Consider the following 20618-nt stretch of genomic DNA (forward strand, 5'->3'; position numbering starts at 1 on the left):
GAGAAGAATATACAAGTTATAAATAGATTATTGATGCTTTGAACTAAATATTTTGTTTTGCGAACACAACAAAGAAGATACTGTATTAATTTCTAATTTGTCATCTAAATAAATAGCATCACTGACTCAGTGTACCCAGACAGAACAGAAGTTTTTCTCCGTTCTTAAACTCAAGTGGATACACAACAATAACAGTAGCTGACAAAAAATACCAATAGCAACCAAAGTAGATTCCTTTGGAATGCAACATTTATATGTCTTAGTGCCACCAAGTGAGATAAGACTACTGTCAAAACATAAGTGTGATTTTTTTTGAAAAAGGGAGGTCAGCAATTTGACTATGACTCCTCATGCCGAAAAGCGTCCAAAAAAACCCACCTATTTATACAGAAAAGAAACACACAGTCAGTCAGAGATCCTGTTATTAGGCCTAATATTGTAAATGGGCACAGGACTTTGGGAAACATGACTAACATCCCTGTATATTTGGAAACATTAACCTATCTGCAGTAATCTAATGTAAGAATGAGAAAAGTTACATCAAGATAGGAAAGGGGATTCCCATAAAATGGTTCTTAAACTGACAACCATCCTTCCCATAGCAAAATATTCCTTTCACAGTTGAACTTCTGATACAAGGCAAAATCATTTAATTTAAATAAAAGCCATGAGCTGTGTTTAGTATTCAAATCACTGCTGGTGGCTTTTGGAGGAGCTCAGAAAATGCGCAGTTGTGGCTTAAAGTAAATCTCCTTGAACAGGAAAGTTCCTGCTTTCTATATAAAGTCCAAACTGAAAGATTATGTGACTTTGAGGATACAATGTGTATATGAGCAAGCAGGCCCAATACACCCAATAATCAAATGTTACAGTCAACCTAACATATGCCTTATCCTTTGTAAAGCTTGCGCTAATACTTTTACAAGCACACTCCTTATACAAATCCTCATCTGCAAGATTCATCCCGGTAAATGATGGCTATTAGAATTTTACATTGCTAGCATTTTCTGGAAGGCTAAAACATTGCCCATTTATGATATGCATAATGTGATAGTAGTAGGGAAATTATAAACTAGACTATTATAAAGAAAGTGATTACTGGATACTGTATTTGGAAAGTAATTGTCTGATTCAATAGAGTCAACGTGGTTTAGCGAAGTGGAAAATCACATTTGAAAAGCCAAATAGATTTTCTAGAGACCGTCACTAACCGAGTGAATACACAAAACTAGTGGATGCGGTGTATTTGGACTTTTGGAAGGTTTTTGATGTAGTCCAGCAGTGCAAGTTAGTAAACACAGTCAAAGCATGTGAAATTGGGGGTATTACATGAGCATGGATTAAAGATTGGTTGACAGGTAGTGTTATGAAGGTGTAAGAGGTACTGTACCTTTAAGAGAGTTGAAGGACTTAAAGTAGTACAGAGAGTGCTAAAGTACAGAGAGTGCTGGAGAAGTTACAATGTAACTTCTGGTTTAAAGCAGCTAGCACTGGCTGGGTTGCCTGGAGATAAAAATAAATTCAAATTCGGTCAATCAGTTAAAAATACCAATCTTCAATCAAGTTTGAATTGAGGATATTGACAATATTAAACAACCAATGAAGCAATCCAATGCCTAGGGGTATAAGACCGGGTAAATTGAACAGTTGGGGAGGAGAATTGCCAAGCCACCAGCATGTACAGACTGCCTGAAACACAGCTCTCTTAAAATTTACCTTTACCTATCAATGACCTGTGAAACAGGAATCTCTAAGAAGAAAATCCATACAGAAAGACACAAAGGGAAGATTCGACAGCTGCCTGGTTTTGAAATTTGAATTTTTGGCAAATCTTAAATCGGGGTTTTATCGGACTAGTATTATAGAAGGGAAAGCAAAAGATAGGTTAGAGAAAGGAGTTGTAAATAGTTGTTAGTAACTATTCTCTGTTAAACTTTAAGAAATAAAGTTGTTACTTTTTTACTTTAAATTGTTCCTGGCCACTTGAACTTTCACAGATTACAGCATGGGGTGAACCTTTTGTGTGTCAGGTTTAAATTAGCAGAGGGGTTTACCCAGTGTCGTAACAGTAGAAAGCAAAAAGTAGAAATAAAAGGGTTGATTCTAAGACTGACAGGTTGTGACTGATGGGGGTATTGCTTAGGATCATAATTTATATTAATGATTAGATGTCAGGACCATTTGTAATATTTCCAAGTTTGCAAATAACAAAACTTGGTGGGAATGTGATTTGTGAGGAGGGTGCCATGAAGCTCCAGAGGGATTTAGACAGTTGAGTGATTGGCAAGAGCATAGCAAATGGAATATAGTGTGGTTAAGTGCGACACTATCCACTTTGGTAGGGGCTGAGCATTGCTTGAATAGTGAGACGATAGAGAATATTGATGTCCAAAGTCACCCAAGGTCATTAGTCACTGTAAGTTATTATATAAGTGCAGCATCAATTTAAAAAGTTTTAACAGAATATCAGCCTTCATTGCAAGAGGACTCTAGTTCAGGAGTGAAAAGGGCTTGTTTCAATTATACAGAACACTACACCTGGAGTATTGTGTGCATTTTTACCACTCCCTGAGGCAAGATATACTTACTATCAAGGGATTGCAGTTGAAGTTAACCAGATTGATTCCTGTGATGGTTACACTGTCCTGTGAGAAGTAATTTAGGGGATTAAGCCTGTTTTCTCTGATGGCTAGAAGAACAAGAGACAATTTTGTAGGGACAAAATAGGTGCAAAAGGATGGTTTCCCCTAGCTATGGGCTGTGGAATCAGCAGTCACGGTCTCAGAATAAATGGCAAGCCAGTTAGCACTGAGAGGAGGTATTTCTTCACACAGAGAGGATTTGGTTTAATGTGAGAACAGAGCTTTGAGGTAGATGATTTACCATTCCAGATCATGGATGAATAAGACTTGAGGGCCTAAAAGGCCTCCTGCTACTCCTTTATTCCCCTGCTTCAATCTACTGTATTTGTTAGATGTCAAGTATAGAAAACTAGTTTTTAAAATACTGCTGCTTTAGAAAAGTGGTGGAAAAGCACAGCAGGTCCGGCAGCATCCGAGCGGCGGAAAAATGACATTTCGGGCAAAAGCCCTTCATCAGGGCTTTCCTGATGAAGGACTTTTGCCCGAAACATCGATTTTCCTGCTTCTCGGATGCTGCCTGACCTGCTGCACTTTTCTAGCACCACTCTAATCTTGACTCTGATCTCCAGCATCTGCAGACCTCACTCTCACCTGCTTTAGAAAGACTCAACAGAAACCAAAATAACTAGGAAATGATGAGCTATCACCTGAACATAGAAACACGTCTCAAAATAACTTTGTGCTAAATAAGAAAAAAAAAATCCAGGACTTGAATCTAGCCCTTATTTACAGAATGAAAATATTTATTTTGCTGTAGTTGTCTGCCTCACCTTGTTGGGTAGCTTAATAAAAGCTACTAGTTGCAAAGGGTTGAGATCACTAGTGATAACAGCAGGGCCAATAGCTGACCCTGCCAATGTAATGCAAGGTCAGTGAATTTAAATACACGCCACGTGTTGCAGTGTTTAACATGGGAATCAGAGAATACATTCTTTAGCAGCTGTTGTAAAGTAGTACAACATGGGGAGGCCTTAGGAAATGCTATGAAATCAATTAAAAGGGATACAACAGTTTATTTTTTGAACAGCAATCAGCCTTTCGAAATCCTGCACTTGGGGATACTAAATAGTATCAACAGAGAAGTGAACCAGTAAAGGAACAAGAACAGATTGAAGGCAACAAAAAGAGCTGTGCTAACTGCTGACTCCCAGTTTGACAGCTGAAGAAGTCGAAATGAGGAGAAGGCGAGAAACTCACTTCAGGATGGTGTCCCAATAAAATGACAAACGAACATACCTAGCAGAAGATGCAGAATACAACTGCAAGATGGGAGCAGTGGAGCAGAGGTGTTTGTGCCTATTCTGAGGCCAGGACTCTTCGCTTCCATCTTCTCGTTTTTATTTTCCCCTTTTTTGGCAGGAATGTCAGCAGCGGTGGGAGCAGCGATGGGCCCACCATTGATTTTGAGCCCAGTTCTGGGTGTGGCTGCTTCAGCATTGCTGATATTGGTCCTGGCACAGACTCATGGCAAGACCACCCTCAAAAATGGCAATATGGTTCCAGTGGTGCAGGCACCAGAGTGTTCGCAGACTGAGGGACGGACTTTGTGGCTTTGTTCTTCTGGTGGCTGGACCCATGTCAGAGGTGGGCAAGTGACATGGATGTTTACTTTTTTTTGACTGTCTTTTTTATTTCTGTTTTTAATCCTATCTTTTGAATAGTAAGATGGCACTGGAGAACAGCAACTATACACACTTTTCACTGTACTCCTGCATTTGTGCAGTCGAGTGTACGTGACAATTTTAAAAAGTCTAAATCTAGAATAGGCTGAACACTGTGTACAATATCTGCAAATCCCAGGAATAGATATGGGAGTAAATAGAATATCATAAAAGAGAGTGGACTCAGTAAGGTATCAACATTACCAGGTACCAGAACTGATGATGACACAATTACCAGCCTCAAAATGTAGCCTTTCAACTTGTAACACAATCTCTCCATGATCATACAACCCTTTCTGTCCATTTCATGCACACCCATACTCCAAGCAAAGCACACATTCAACTTACAACAGCAAACCTTCCAGTGGTTTCACTACAACACACCCAGTTTGGATTTCAGGTCAGATTTATGACTGTTATCATCAATATCTTTTTCCTGGGATATGAAGCAGTTGTGGTGACATTCAGAAGCAAGTCTCTTCTTACAATGGAAAAGCAGCTGAAAGTGAAGGCTAGCTGAGCACTGGCTGATAATGCAGTACTAGATGAGTACCATAACCTTGACAATTGATGGAAGTACTTCCAGTGTATGAATGCATCTGTAGGCATGCTCGCTGCAGGTGAAAGACAGAGTCTGAAGCAGCTGTCCATTGTCCTTGATGAGTATGTGTGTCTAGGTTTGGTGTCTGCTGATGCCAGGCGTTGTTCATTGCTCATATACTGCCTAGGAAACAATTCATTTTTATTCGTATTTAGGATGAGAGCATTGCTGCTGAGCCCAGCATTTATTACCCAATGCTGCTGCTTTTTGAGAAACTAGTGGTGAACTGCCTTACAACCAAATAACTTGCTATGTCATTTCAGAGGGCAATTAAGAGTCAACCACATTGCTGTGGTCTGAGTTCACATATACAGCACCCTGGTTAAGGAAGGGAGAGTTCCTTCCCTCAAGGACATTATTAAATCAGATGCATTTTTATGATCATTCTGTAGTTTAAATAAACTAGACGATTTATTTAATTAATTGAATTTTATTGCCCCAGCTACCACAGCAATAATAACACTGCAATATGAACTCACCTCTTGATTATTATTCCAGGCTTCAGGGATTATTACTCAGATAAAAGAATCACAATGCAGTGGAAAGGGCAAATCTGGTTGGGTTGTGCATCCTACTCTTTATAGAATCTGTCTGATTTGTCAATTCATTGAAATAAATAAAATGAAAATCATACAAGATTAACACAAACATACAAGCAAGGAACACAAGGATGTTTCTCAACCCTTCAGGCCTGCTCTGCCATTCAATAAATCAATTCTCTAGATTTCTATTAATAGGATCATCAACTAATTTGTTAACTTTTTTAAAAAAATTACCTGTTTTTACATCTTTAGCTAGCTTTCTCCAGTCCACTAAAATTTCCCTCCTTATTAATTGGTTTAGTAAGTTGTTGCTTTTTAATATTTTGTCCAATATTCTGACAAGCTACCTATTTTTGCACAATTATATGCCTTATATGAATCTGAAAATAATCTTTGACTTTTTCTTAGTTAACCACTGGTGGTGTATCAGTCCCTTAGAATTTTTTGTTATGTTGGAATGTGTCTATTCTGTGATTGCCAGAATATCCCCTTAATGTTGCTACTGATTTTCTATTGGTCTATACCTTGACCTGCTTTGCCACTAGCTTTGCTACAGAAACACAAGAGAGGTAAAGCAACAAAGAAGGAAATTGGTGAAAGGAAAATTAAGTAGAGGTTTCAGTTTGAAAGAAAAACAAAAACAGAAGTTGCTGGAAAATCTCAGCAGGTCTTGGAGCATCTGTGGAGAGAAACCAGAGTTAACATTTCGGGTCCAATGGCCTTTCTTCAGAACTGTCTCCATTGCAAAGACCTTTTTAATCTAAACTGTCCCATTTTGTGCATTCAAAACAGCTGTAGAGAGCTACATTTTTGCATGGTCCAGGAACTGTTAAAGCTTCTGTATGTGAGTATACATGAATGGCCGAGAACATCCTCATGTCACTCATGTCAATTGGCCGTTCCGTCCTGAGCGTGTGTCAACTAACATTAAGTTGATGAACAGTGTACAGAAATAATGAATTTAGAAATTAGTGAATCACAGGACTTTGGAGTAACAATGACAGTGGAACACTCGGCATTCACTGTGAATACACCACTGAACCAAGTTTGAACTTTGAAAGTCTGCACAGATGCGATATTTCACAAAGATGTTCGTATATCAAAGATTAATGTTTTACTTTCATCAGCTGTATTGATTCATTGAACTTTTCTTTAAAAACAAGCACATTTTTATTGTCACACTTTGCAACATACTTTATTTGACAAAGGAATCCTCGAGGTATGTGAACAGTTTTCATCCGGCTTTACCAAGGGATACCTACAGAAACTTAAAATGTTGGAAATAGAACAATACAAATCTGATTAGCCAGGGCCACGAAACAATAGCTAAGTTAATTGTGTCAACATGAACTGATCAAATTACCTTCTGGAAAATGCAATTATATTTTGCTCTATTCCCCTTAACTAGAGCAAGTCACATGACCAGCAAAACGATTTTGAGAGATCATTAAACACATCATTAGGTAGGCAGGGAGAATTATTGATGAACTGTGGACAAACAGTTGAAGAGCTGCAGCATTCCTCTCCCTCTAATCTTAGAAAATCTCTGAGCCCTTTTGCTTATTGAATCCAACCAGAGATCATTTAAAGCACCTGGCTTCTGAATTATGCTTACAATTACAAATCAATTAGAATCATCAGTCAGGCTGACAATATGACTTAATTGTATGCACTAGAAGCTACATTTATTAATAAATAAAAAGCATTTTTTTTATAGACAAAGAAAATGTGTATGCATTGTGCCTGTTTTAACTCAATAAATTAGGTGACAGCCATTTGCTGACTCATTTCTCAGGACAATGCCCTGAGAAATCAGATTTAACCTGCCTGGTTTGAATTCTAAACAAAGCCTGGCAGTTAACTGCCACTCATCACAAATTGATATTTTTTTCTATGGAAACACCTCTACCAGAATTAATTTGCCGCCATTCAGCACTCTCCTCTCATGCAGTATAAAAGTGTTGGTTTTCACTCTGCTTTGATATTCTTCTGAATTGTCCTAATCAGTGCATGAAAACCTTCAAGAAATGTCTTTTAAACGCAATACAGAGGGACCTCGATTATCTGGCATTAGATTCGGCAAGATCACAAGGTCCCGATGCTCGGCTAAATTACGTTAGCTGGCATTCGATTAAACGATCGAAATACTGCCTGCCTGTGTCCTTCAGATAATCAAGGTTCCTCTGTATTCAAGTTCTGTACATGACTAAACGACATTTGAAATCCAATAATATGCATTATATTTCAGAAGGATCAAAATTATTGAAAACAAAACCAACTGTAGATGCTGGAAATCTGAAAAAAAAATTCTTGGAGAAACTGACTAGGTCTGCAGCATCTGCAGAGAGAGAAACAGTTAACGAGAAAACAGAAAAAAAGCAGATGCTGGAAGTCAGAAACTAAAACAGAAACTGGTGAATAACCTCAGCAGGTGTGGCAACATCTTTGGAGAAAAAGCAGAGTTAACATTTTGAGTCCAATATAACTTCATGAAATAACTCCACAGAGGCCAGTATCCCGTCACCAAATAACATTTTATTTACACATGGAGAATCCTTGAAACTGATCCAGCTTCGTCAGAGCTAGCTCGCAGTGTGAACAGAACCTCTGACACTCCTGTTCTTTTCTTTTTTGCTCTTCTTACACACACACTCACACACTGATCCAATTCTCAATAGGGAAAACACCCAAGTGGCCAGTGACAAGCAGTGCCCTTCACATCAAAGGGCAATGCTGTGTGAGCACACCCCCCTTTTTTCTTTTTCACTTTTTAAAATTAACCCCCACACTACCGCCTAACCGCTTATTTTTTCCCCAGCACCCATGGTGTGTGTGTGCAGGTGTGAGACACAGTGAAAGACACAAGGTGTACGAATCTTTATTCAATTTCCACCACCAGGAAGATAGGAAAACACCCGGGTGGCCAGTGACAAGCACTGCCCTTCACATCAAAGGGCAGTGCTGTGTGATCAAAACAGTGAAGGGGAGGGTAGGGACTAAATCAAAATAGAGTTGGAGGGAGAAATAATGCACTCCACTCCCTGCGGCGCCCACTTCTCCCTGAACAACTCCAGGGTGTTGGTGGACACCGCATGCTCCTTCTCCAAGGACATCCGGGCTCTAATGTAACTGCGGAAGAGGGGCAGGCAGTCGGCCCTAACGACCTCCTCCACGGCCCACTGCCTGGACCTGTTGATGGCCAGTTTGGCCAGGCCCAGGAGCAAACCCACGAGGAGGTCTTCAGACCTGCCCTCCCTCCTCTGTACCGGGTGCCCGAAGATCAGGACCGTGGTACTGAAGTGCAACCAAAAGCAGAGGAGGAGGTTTTTGAGAAAATCAAAAAAGGGAATGCAAACGCCCACACCCAATATATACATGGTCCACGGACTCCACAGCGCCACAGAACAAGCAGTTGGGCTGGGAGTCCATGAACCACCGCAATCTGCGGTTGCAGGGGACCGCTGCGTGCAGCACCCTCCACCCCAGATCCCCGAGAGAAAGGGGGAGGACTCCCACATAGAGAGCCCTCCACTTGGGATCCCCACCGCCCGGTGGGACACTCCTGTTCTTATCTGTCAGCCAGGGCTTCCTGATTGGAGCAGATTAACAGCCCCAGTCAGGTCACTCATTCTATGAGGTTGACCTGGCTGACCTTGTTACAATCACTACACTTCAGAACTTGAAGACTCTGAAGAAGAGCTCTATTAGACTCAAAACATTAACTCTATTTCTCCCTCTACGCAAGCTGCCAAATCTACTTAGCTTTTCCAGCACTTTTTAAAAAAATGTTATTACCTTCTGTAGTACGTCAAATGAATTATCAAATGGAATTTTTATTTGAACTTCAAATGTAAGTGAGAAATATAAAACATTCTTTAAACAGTAATTATCTCATCCTTCTTGGAAATGCTGGTACAGACGGTCACTTGTCCTGAAGAAAGATGAGGCACATCCTGTTCCTATATTAATATTTTCTAAAGGCCATATAAACAGCAGCTTGCTGCCAAATTATCTATGACCTCAGGATATGGTGATATTAAAAATAAGTGATTCTACTGATGGCTTGGACATAAATGATTTTGTACATTTTTATTCAATACATGGAGCAAGTTTATTTGGTTGTAATTCCTGAAGAGGACATGTTTCTTTGTCTGCGGATGCTGCCACACCTGCTGAGTTTCTTCAGCACTTGCTGGTTTTACTTCAGACCTCTAGTTTCCACAGCACTTTACATTTATCTCAGCTGATTTCGGAATAAAGAGAATAAACATTTACTTTCTATCAATCTAATGGTTGGCAGGCTAACTGCAACTGAACAACTGGCTACCTTCATAGAGGAAATGGTTTGGATACAGTCAAGATATATTTCCTCAAACAAGAAAAGGTAGGACAAACAAATCCAAAGATCTCTGGATAACGAAGGAAATAGAAATTAAGTTATACAACAAAAAGTGTCCTTATAGCAGATGTATACATAACAATTGAAACCCAAGCTGAGTTCAGATGGTTTAGAAACAACATGAGAAAGCAAATGTGAGAAGCAAAGTGGGATCATGAAGAAAAACTAGCAGCTAACATAATGGAAAAGTCCAAAGGTCTTTTATAAGGACATCAATAGTAAAATGATAGGAAAAGGAAGAGTGACATTAATTAGATGGGATTTGCACATGGAGGCAAGAGGCACAGCTCAAGTTTATATTAATACTTTTGCATCTGTCTTTGCCAACAACTTTTCTTAAAGTTGATAGGCATCAGAACCGGATGAGATACGGAAAGAAATGAGTGGAAATCACAAGGGCACTGGCAATAATCTTTCAGTCTTCCCTTGAGTCAGGGGTGGTGCCGAAGAACTGCAGTATTACAACCATTGTATTGCTAAAAAAAGGTTGCCCATTTTTGTCTAACAGTCAGTTTAGCTTCGATGATGGGGGGAAACTTCTAGAAGCAATCACTTAGGGTAGAATTAATAGTCTCATTAAAAAAAGTAAATAAATGTGGAAGAATCAGCACAGATTTGTTAAATGAGAATTGTGTCTAACTAATTTTCAGGAGTTTTTCTACAGAGGTAACAGAGAGGGTTGATGAGGGAAAGACTGTTGATGTGAATACAAATGGACTTCCAAAAGGTATCAGCCCTGAGGAAATATTTAGGCCATGAAATAAAGGGACAGCAGCAACATAAATACAAAATTGGCTGAGGGAAACAAAGCCGGGTAGAATAGCTAATAGGTATTTATTGGCCTGGTAAAAAGGTTCATAGTGGAGATCCCCAGGCCATTGGTTGTAGGATTCTTGCTTTTCCTGATATATGTTAATGATCTAAATTATAGCGTACAGGTGACAATTCAAAGTTTGTGGACAACACAAAACAAAACTGAAGAGGGCAGTGTAGAATTTCGAAAGGGCAGTGACATGTTGGCAGAGTGGATGGATAGATAGGTAAATGATGGTATGCTATTTGGCATGCAGGAGAATTGAGATCTTGATGCATACCTACAGCAGTCATTAAAAGTGGAAGGACAGGTAAAGACAGTGATTAGTAAACATTACAGTCTTATAGACTTCTTGAATCGGGGTACAAGAGCAGAGAAGTTGCGATAAACTTGCAGAAAACTCTGGTAAGACATCAACTGGAATATTGTAGAGTTCTGGGCATCACTCTGTAGGAAGGATGTGAAGGATGACATTGGAAAAGAGATCTGCAAGAATTATTCTCGGGATAAGATGCTTTTGTTGTAAGGAAAGACTGAGGAGGCTGCGACTGTTTTCATTGGAGAGGAGGAGGTTAAGTGGAGATGAGATAGAAATTTTCAATATCGCGAAGGGTCTGGACAGAGTGGATAGGGAGACAGAGTGGATAGGGAAAAACTGGTCCCACTTCTAAATGGATCGAGAGCCAGGCAGCACATTCTTAATGTGTTTTGCAAACAAACAAAGCAAATATGAAGTGAGGAAAAGAAAACATTTCTGTACAGCAGGTAGTTAAGGTATAGAATGTACTGCCTGGAAGCATAGTAGCACACAGCCAACTAAGACACTCAAGAGGGCATTGGATGATTATTTAAAGAGTAGCTATGTACAGAATTAGGAGAATAAGCAGGAAATAGACTCCCAGTTAAAATGCACAGATAGCCACTGCAGGCAAGATAGGCTGAGTGGCCTCCTCTTGCGTTGTTAAAATTCTGTGAAGAATACTAATTGTAAAATTAAGATGTAGTACTGTCAACTTAGTTGCATAAGTAACTAGATTAAAGTTTCCCAAACGTGTTGCACCTTGGATTTTTTTGGACTTATCGTGGCCTATCAAACTGGGCTACAGCATATGGCTGGCATCATCAGAATCATTAAGAGTAAGTTTAACCACGAGTTATGCTGCAGAAAAAGAAATTTCTAGATTGGCATATCCACCATCTGGCTACTGTCTCAATTACCACCACACCTACTTTTCCGGCTGTTAAATATCAGGTTGGAGAATACAGTCCATATCATTTAATCATTGACTCTATTTTCTGAATGTACCTTTGTTAATAAAACAAATTTTACACACATTCACAGAGCGACATTTCTCTTGATGTCTTTGAGCTGCCACATTGTTTAATGTTTACTCATCACTGCTTGTAAGGAACTCTTAAAGATTGACTTCCGCAGGTTTGCAACAACTCACATGATTCATATATGATGTCGGGGAATATTAATACTCGAACAGTTGGGTGGTGCTAATAACCCACCATCTGACTAATGCCCAACAGGAAATCTACTCCGGATTCGCTCACATTTCTGGGTGGTACATTTTCACATGATGCAGGGCTATGGCAATCATTCCAGAAGGAAAAGTGTAGTGGATATTTTTAAATGGAAATGTTGTTAGATTAACTCTTCAGACCTGAATTAATAAATTCAAATTGGCACACAAGATGTCTGAATAATAAAGTCATAGAGTTGTACAACACGGAAACAGATCCTTCGGTCCAACTCATCCATGCTGACCAAATATCCTAAATTGATCTAATCCCATTTGCTAACATTTGCCTCATTTCCCTCTCAACTCTTCCTATTCAAATACCCATCCAGATGCCTTTTAAATGTTGTAATTGTACCAGCCTCTACCATTTCCTATGGCAGCTCATTCCATATATGGACCACCCTCTGCATGAAAAGGTTGCCCCTTAGGTCCCTTTTATAGCTTACCTGTCTCACCTTAAACCTATACTGTCCTGTTATGGACTCCCCTAACACAGGGAAAAGACCTTGAATATTCACCATATTCATACCTCTCATGATTTTATTCAGTCACCCCTCAGCCTCCGACGTTCCTGGGAAAACAGCCCCTGTCTATTCAGCCTCTCCCTAGAGCTTAAACATTCCAACCCTGGCAACATCTTTGCAGATTTTTTCTGAACCCTTTGAAGTTTCACAACATCATTCCTATAGCAAGGAGACCAGAAATGAATGCAGTATTCTAAAAGTGGCCTAAACAATGTCCTGTACATAATAATGGTGATTATTTTTTGTCGATGTCAGAGTGAGAGAAACAGCAGCAGTGGATAAATCACCATATTGCTTGTGGATAAGCCATTTTCACTCATTGTGGAAATACTGGATATGGTACAGTCACTGTAGGGATTGACAGAAAACAAAAGGATAATTAGGTAGGATGCCAGAGAGAACTCCTGTTACAGTATCTTTTATGAGCACCCAGGAACTGACAAGTTTTAATATAGCACCTCATCTAATTCCTCAGTACAGCACTTAAGTAGCTGCCTCAGCTTTGTACTCATGCGTCTGGAATGACGTTTGAACCCATGGCTAGATGACTTAGAGGTGACAGTGCTACCATTGAGCCATGTCTTGCATTAAAAGGTCTTGCACAAGTGTAATTTTTCTTCCATAGTTGGGAGAGGCTTCTCAATAGATTAGGTGCATTCTTGGTGGAGGTGCAGTTAATTAGGTTATCTCTTGTGAACTGTTTTGTTACTGTCTGAAAGTTAGGTATTTAATTTTTAAAAAAAGAGGAATGAGGAGAGTTAAATGACCATAGGAAGAATTGTCCAAGTTACCCAGTAGGGAGAAATTAAGGGATCAAGATGTGGATGATGGGGTAGATTGTTCAGGGCAAGCTCAAGGTTATTGCCGTATGAGGTCTGTTGTTGCAGTTCTCCAGCTTTGATGGGTGTGGTTACTTTGAGAGGTGATTATGTACTCTGGATTATGTGGGTTTAAGAAAAATGTCAAGAGTTCTTGGCTTTAGTTATCCAAAAACACTGGCTCGTTGTTAATGAATTGTTTTTCCTGAATGTTTAGTTCTCTGTAGTCTCTCACACACTGTCATTTCACACAAATCTAACCTGACAGAGTTCTATTTTTTAAAAATAACATTTCCCATCAGCTTGCGACAAAGACATTTGCATTGCATTCCAATGATTCAGCACTAGCTGCTATTAAATCTCTCCTCAAACAACAACCAGCTAATTGTAAACAATGAAGTTCAAAAATTAAAATGTAAAATAAAGGGATATTTCCCTACAACAAAAATCCAGCCTGCTTTAGACTAAGTGTATATGCAACAAAACTGATTTAGCAATCAACTAGACATGTCTAACAGACCACAACGAGTACTACTGCACCTTCATCTTCTCTGTTAAAACTGTTCACTACTCCAGGATTAATGAAAGAAATCTCCCGAAAATTTGCCAAACCACTCTCAACTCCAACAACTCTGTCCTAATCGGTTCCTCTTCCTCAGCTACACAGGTCACAGAACTGTTACAGCACAGAAAGAGACCAATTGGTCTTTTGTGTCTGTACCACACTTCCATCAGAATAACTTACCTAATGCCACTCACACCCCACTCCCCACAGCCCTGTTGATTCTCTTCTCAGATAAAAAAGCAAAACCTCAATTTAATTTGGCTCTAGCACAATCTCAGACAGTGCAATCCACATCTTTGCTGTGTGAACCAGTTTTCATCATGTCACCACATTTTTTGTACCAGTTACTTTAAATTTGCACCCTCTTACTCTCAGTCCTTCCACAAACAGGAAGACTTTTTAATCCCCCATCTATCATGATTTTGAATCCCATCTCCAAGGCAAACAAGGATGGGAAATAAATACCCATAAACATTTATGAGCAGTCCCCGGATTGTGAACGAATTCTGTTCTCGAGTCCGTTCACAAGTCAATTTGTACGCAAGATGAAAGACAATGCAAAATGTTATAAAGTAGCTGTTTGTAACGACAGGAAATGTTTCAGTGTCAGATCTTTAAAATTACATCCTTGTATGAAATCACATTTGTTAATACAAGTGACCGCAAGTCAAACATTCAGAAGTTGAGAGACCATTGTATTCCATTTCCCTACCAATTTTCTGAAATATTCTTATCAAATATAGCCTTCCTCTTTATGTTGTCATTCCTGATTAGCCTTTAACCTTCCAAATTTTATCTTGTATTGTGAAGCAAATTAATCCACAAAAGGAATTAGGACTGATTGGCCTAAGACTTAGTTTCTTTCTCTCTTTTCTCCCTATCCTTGAACATGGTTGAGTACTGTGTACCCTCAAAATATTTGGCATTCTGCCAATTTATCAAAACTGTTTGTAAATAATGTTTAATGATATGATCATCTTCTCACTGATTGTACAATCATATTCAAGTCTTAGGATTTCAAGGAAACTCACAACCACTCATTCATACAATTGGCCGTTGACTTTGAATGTGAAGACGCTGCACCCTATTGAGTTACCAGATAACATCCAACTTCCCGATACATAACAACTTTAAAATTCAGAGGCAGTTATATAAACTTAAAGCAAGAACATGGCGCACTTACTTTTAAATCAAGGTGGACGATGTTGTTTCGGTGCAAGAAAGCCACACCCTCTAATATCTGCCTCATGAGCCGTTTCACATCTTTTTCTTTGAAGGCCTCTTCCCTCTCGGCTACACATTGGTTAAAAATTTCACCTCCAGCAGCACTGTGGAAGAGAGTAAAGAAGTTATTGTAACTCAATTTAAGTGCGTTGGTAATAAGGATTTTTTAAAAACCCACAAATATGCCCCAAACACTTTCTTTGCTCAGCTACTAAAGATGTACTCCAAAAGGAAGCCTCACATGACTGTCACACATCTTTTTGCACAACTCCGTTTTCTTTACATTTGGAAAATAAATAGTAACACGATGGTTGAGCATGCCTTGGACACTACACCAGGACACTTGTTATATTCCTACGTAAGACAGTACATTATAAGGATTCATGGTGCTCGTAGATAACCTACTCACACACAAGGGTAGGATGAGTGTGAAAATCTACCCCACTGTTATATTCCCTTAAGGAATATTAAGCCAAATTTAAGAACAAAATAATTTGCAATTTTTAATTAAATGTTCCAAGTTAGTTAAGAATCTATCATTTGCAAGCAATACAATGTTACAGGCTGTATTGAAAATAGATCATTGCATCATTTGCCTGTGATATCTTTGCAAATTGTAACACTTCTTCCACAAAGCAAAATGGTTTTCAAATCTGTTTTTCACTATGTCAATATCCTAATTAACTTCACTGGGCATAATGCAGAGATATCATGCAGTGCTATGCTATTAACAAGATTCAGCTAACTCTCAACATCATTGTACATTCTGATCTGCTTCCAATTACGAAAATATTCTTCAAGAACTCAAAATATTTCATGTGGAAAACAAAATCTATGAAGTTAATAGAACTTTTCATTATAAACAATGAGAAGAATAAAAGGTTGGTTTTGGAGCTGAACAGTAAATGAAAATTGATTACACCTTCACTACTTTGTATACTATGAAATTGTTACATTAATAATAAGGATTGGCACACAAAAATATTCCCCTGCTTATATTCGTGATTCTGTTCAAAGAAATATTGGGGAGATAGGAAAATGGAAAGAAGCTTTATTATTCAGGTTTAAATATATGGTGTGGCTAATAGTCAGATTGTCATTTATAGTGTAAGTAACAAAATCATAAATTTAAATAAAAGTAGACTAACATCCTACCTACATCCTTACAATACCTGCACACAGTAATTTTGTCTGTTTGTTCAGTTATCTTTCCTGAAGTTAAATTATGTGTCTATTAACTTAATCAAGGAAAATGCAAACTAGTGTTTAATTGAAATCAAAATTGCCTTCAAGTATTATTCACAAATAAACTACAAGCAAAATGCAATTTATTCCCAATGCTACATGGAAATCACAACAAGAGAACTGGAGGCTTAGCCCAACCAGTCGCTATTGGTCCTGTTCTGAAGAAAGGTCTCTGGTCTCAAAATGTTAACTCTGCCTTCTCTCCACTGATGCTGCCAGACATACTGAGTTTTTCCAGCAATTGTGTTTTTGTTTCAGTCTCTGTTGGGATTTAGCTACCATATGAGCAGAAGTCTTATTCCATGTTCTTGCTCCTTTTCTGATCGTTTTATGCATTTCTCCTTCACCTACCGATTTGCCTTACTGTTAAATGTAGCAATGCTCTCCACTGTGGTGTAATGGTTTAGCAGAGTGAGCCTATGGGATTGTGGCTTAATGGTAGTGTAACATCCATGAAATCTCCATGTGAGGAGACACTCTGAACATGCGTGGTCAATGTCTGTAGTGTTAGTATAGAAATAGAAGGCCATCATACTGCAGAATCAGGTAAGAGACAAGAACACCCATCAGACCAACCAGATGATGAAATATGGTGGCAACAAGGTGACAGCGCATAGAACTGAAATCTTACAGAAAAGAATCCAAAAGATTCCACAACTGAAAAAGCCAAACCATAACAGTGCAAAACTACAGCAATATCTTCAATCTACAGTTGAAATTGAGGTAGAAAAAGCCATGTCTATGACTTAGCAGCAAGCAGACATTGTGACCTAGGAGCATAGCAAAAGCCAAGTCAATGGCAGAGCTTCAAGCAGGCAAGAGGATGGAAGCACCACTGCTATTACCCAACTCGCTTCAGAGAGAAAAAGGCCTGCATTTGGGGTTATTGTGAAATGACTTGAGACTTGCTTCCACGGATATCAACCAAGCTCAGGATTGGAGAAAAACGAGTAACATGCTCTGGTCTGTGCATTCACCCCATGCCCCCATTAGAGATGATTTGCTGACAAAACAAGATGTGGATGGAACGTTACCTTTTCACAACAAAGTCCTCGACACATTTTTCAGCTTCTAAGAAAACTTAACAATCAAATGGGCTAGCTTCAATAAATGGGAGGTAATGACCAGGCGAGTGTAGCTCTTGGATATTATTTTTGGATGAGGCACTGGTGGATATTTTGCAATCCAAAAGATCACTTAACATTCATGAAGGCATTACCATCCTCACACCTGAAGGTTTGTAATGGTTCAACAAGACACCTCACCACCATCATTCTTAGGGCAATTGGGGATGGATAATAACTGCTGACCCAGCCAGGAATGCCCACATCACTTAATGGATAAAATAAAAAGAGCGAGAAAACAAAATAAAAATGGCGCCATTCGGTGGTGTTCTAAACCACTGACCATTTTATAATCTTAAGATAAAAGATGTACCGTGCTTCTTACATTGTCAATAGAGGTAGCTCCAAGTGAAGGATCCAAAATGCAAAAGCTGGCAACACAGGAACGTGCAAATGGCCAGTCAGCCTCTTGAACCTGTTCCACCATTCAATGAGATCACATCTGATCTGTGGCTTAACTCCATATACCTGCCTTCGGCCCATATCCCTGTGGAAGTTGGTTTAAGAACTGTGGTCTCCCTTCCAGTAATGCTCCCAAGTAAAGATCATCTGTTCTATATTGGGAGTGTTTTTACTGTGGAGAAAGCGAGGACTGTAGATGCTGGAGATCAGAGTCGCAAGTGTGATCCTGGAAAAGCAGGTTAGGCAGCATCCGAGGAGCAGGAGAATCAACAGTTGATGAAGGGCTTATGCCTGAAACATCGATTCTCCTGCTCCCCGGATGCTGCCTCCCCTGCTGTGCTTTTCCAGTACCACACTAGAGTGTTTTTACTATGGGCAAGATCCATTAGAAATTGCAACATTCAATTAGTGAGTTCTGCCTTTTAATAAACATTTGCTCCACGTTTACTTGAATCAATATGGGCACGTTAGACAAGGGAAGATAAGAGTTGTAGGGGATGCATAATCATTTTCTGTGCATTGCTGAAAACAGAGTTTATCAAAACTTTCTGTCTTACACACGTCAGGACAATTTGCAAGAATGTTAATTCAAGGGAGAAGCAACTTTTTAGACGGCATGAGTGGAGAGTGTCAATTCACAAAATGTAAGCACAAATGAATGACAATTGACAGGACAGTCAACAACTAAAGCAACTCACCATAAACCAGAAGAAAAAAATTCAAATTCATTTCTAAGCATATCAAGACTTACAAATACTGTTTACATCTCAGCTGATGTGGTGATGGAATTATGTCATCTCAGCTCAATAGTTAGTCAGTCAGTCTGGCAGTCACATTGCTGTTAAATGGCTTGCATGAGATTCTACTTTAGAAATAATTGTATTGATTCCTGTGAGTAATTTGAGAATGGAGATGGTGCACATTGTAAATTTTTCAAACCATGTCGAAAATAACCCAAAAAATATAAATCAAAAAGAACTACGGACGCTGTAAATCAGAAACAAAAACAAAAGTTACTGGAAAAGCTCAGCAGGTCTGGCAGGATCTGCGAAGAGAAATCAGAGTTAATGTTTCAGGTCCAGATCTGATCACCAGACCAGAAATGTTAACTTTGATTTCTCTTCACAGATGTTTTCGGACTTGCTGAGCTTTTCCAGCAACTTATGTTTTTATAACACAAAGGTGTCCTTTTTGTAAAATTGTAGTCCTTTAATGTAGTAGATTCCATATTTTTAATGCATCGTTGATTTTGGAATTTACTGAAATGTTATTTTCTCAAAAATATTGCAATGAACATCGTTCCATAGACATCTTTTTGGATGAAACATTAATCTGGATACGTAAAGCAGTTGCTTTGGTGAAAGGAAATTGTGAAAAAATAAAAGTTACCTCACTGTAAGGGGTTTAGTAACAGTTCCAGATCATAATATCAAAGATACGATGTAATTGTAAGAATAAACCTATCCTTTAACCTGAAATGAAATAAACCAAAAACAAACAGTACAGATAATATGACTGAATTTCCACAACCTGCTATCCATTGTATTATAGGGTACCAAAGACAGAAAACGGTAACTCAGTGGTTAGCACCGCTGCCTCACAGTGCCAGGGATCCAGGATCAATTCTCACTGCAGGCAGCTATCTCTGTGGAGTTTGCATGTTTTCCCAGTGCCTGCATGAATTTCCTCCGGGTGCCCTGGTTTCCACCCACAATCCAAAGATGTGTAAGTTAGGTGGATTGGCCATGAGAAGTGCAAGGTTATAGGGATAAGGTGGAGGATGGTAGCAAGTCTGGATGAGATGTTCTTCAGAGGGTCGGTGTGGACTTGTTGAGCTGAACGGCCTGTTTCCACACTGTAGGGATTCTGTGGAATTGAAATCCAACTGGTTTGTCATGCCATCTAAACTTCTCAGTGCATTACTTTGTATCACAGACTTTTGAATACCGCAATGCATTACTTTAGATCCCAGTTTAGGTTTAAGAACAGGTATTCTGTTAAAATCTGTGCTTTTTGATGACTAAGATTCCACCTGTTCCACTATAAGTGCACATTCACATCCAAAATGAGTTGCCTTTCAGACTCTTCTTCCTTTGTTATATATAAGCCTACTATTTCTTGAATTAAAAAAAACTCAACACTTTTTTTCATAATCCTCTGTGGTATGTAGACAAACCAGTTTCTCTTGACATTGAGCCAAGTATCAAGCAAGCTGCATCACAGTACATCAGCTATAACGGAATGCACAATAAACATCTAGGCTATCTTGTAAATTAGGGTACAAACAGGGCACACAACAGGACTCAATTAACAGCAAAGACACCGTCAGCTCTCTCTCTCACTTTCTGCTTGTACTTTTCCTCATGTCTTCACTATGTCCTTTAGTAATACTTGCAACATCTTCACTATACAATGAATATGGAATATGCTCCATAGCAAACGGTCACCTCACAATAGACTACAATGTGATGTTTTAAAAAATTTGGGATGAATAGTTTCCTTCAGAACATGAAATGTCAGTATTTTAT

The 20618-nt window shown here is 39.0% G+C and overlaps 1 protein-coding gene across 3 annotated transcripts in view; it reads right to left on the reverse strand.

The window, feature by feature from the left end:
• The window catches only part of stk17a (serine/threonine kinase 17a), a 115983-nt gene that overhangs the window by 39016 nt on the left and 56349 nt on the right, over nucleotides 1-20618 (reverse strand). For all 3 annotated transcript variants that reach the window (XM_072575684.1, XM_072575682.1, XM_072575683.1), the window contains one exon: nucleotides 15279-15423. In XM_072575684.1, coding sequence (XP_072431785.1) covers nucleotides 15279-15423 — 145 coding nt within the window. The remainder of the gene's footprint in view (nucleotides 1-15278; nucleotides 15424-20618) is intronic.

The sequence above is a fragment of the Chiloscyllium punctatum genome, chromosome 8 (assembly GCF_047496795.1).
Source record: "Chiloscyllium punctatum isolate Juve2018m chromosome 8, sChiPun1.3, whole genome shotgun sequence".
Taxonomy (NCBI): domain Eukaryota; kingdom Metazoa; phylum Chordata; class Chondrichthyes; order Orectolobiformes; family Hemiscylliidae; genus Chiloscyllium; species Chiloscyllium punctatum.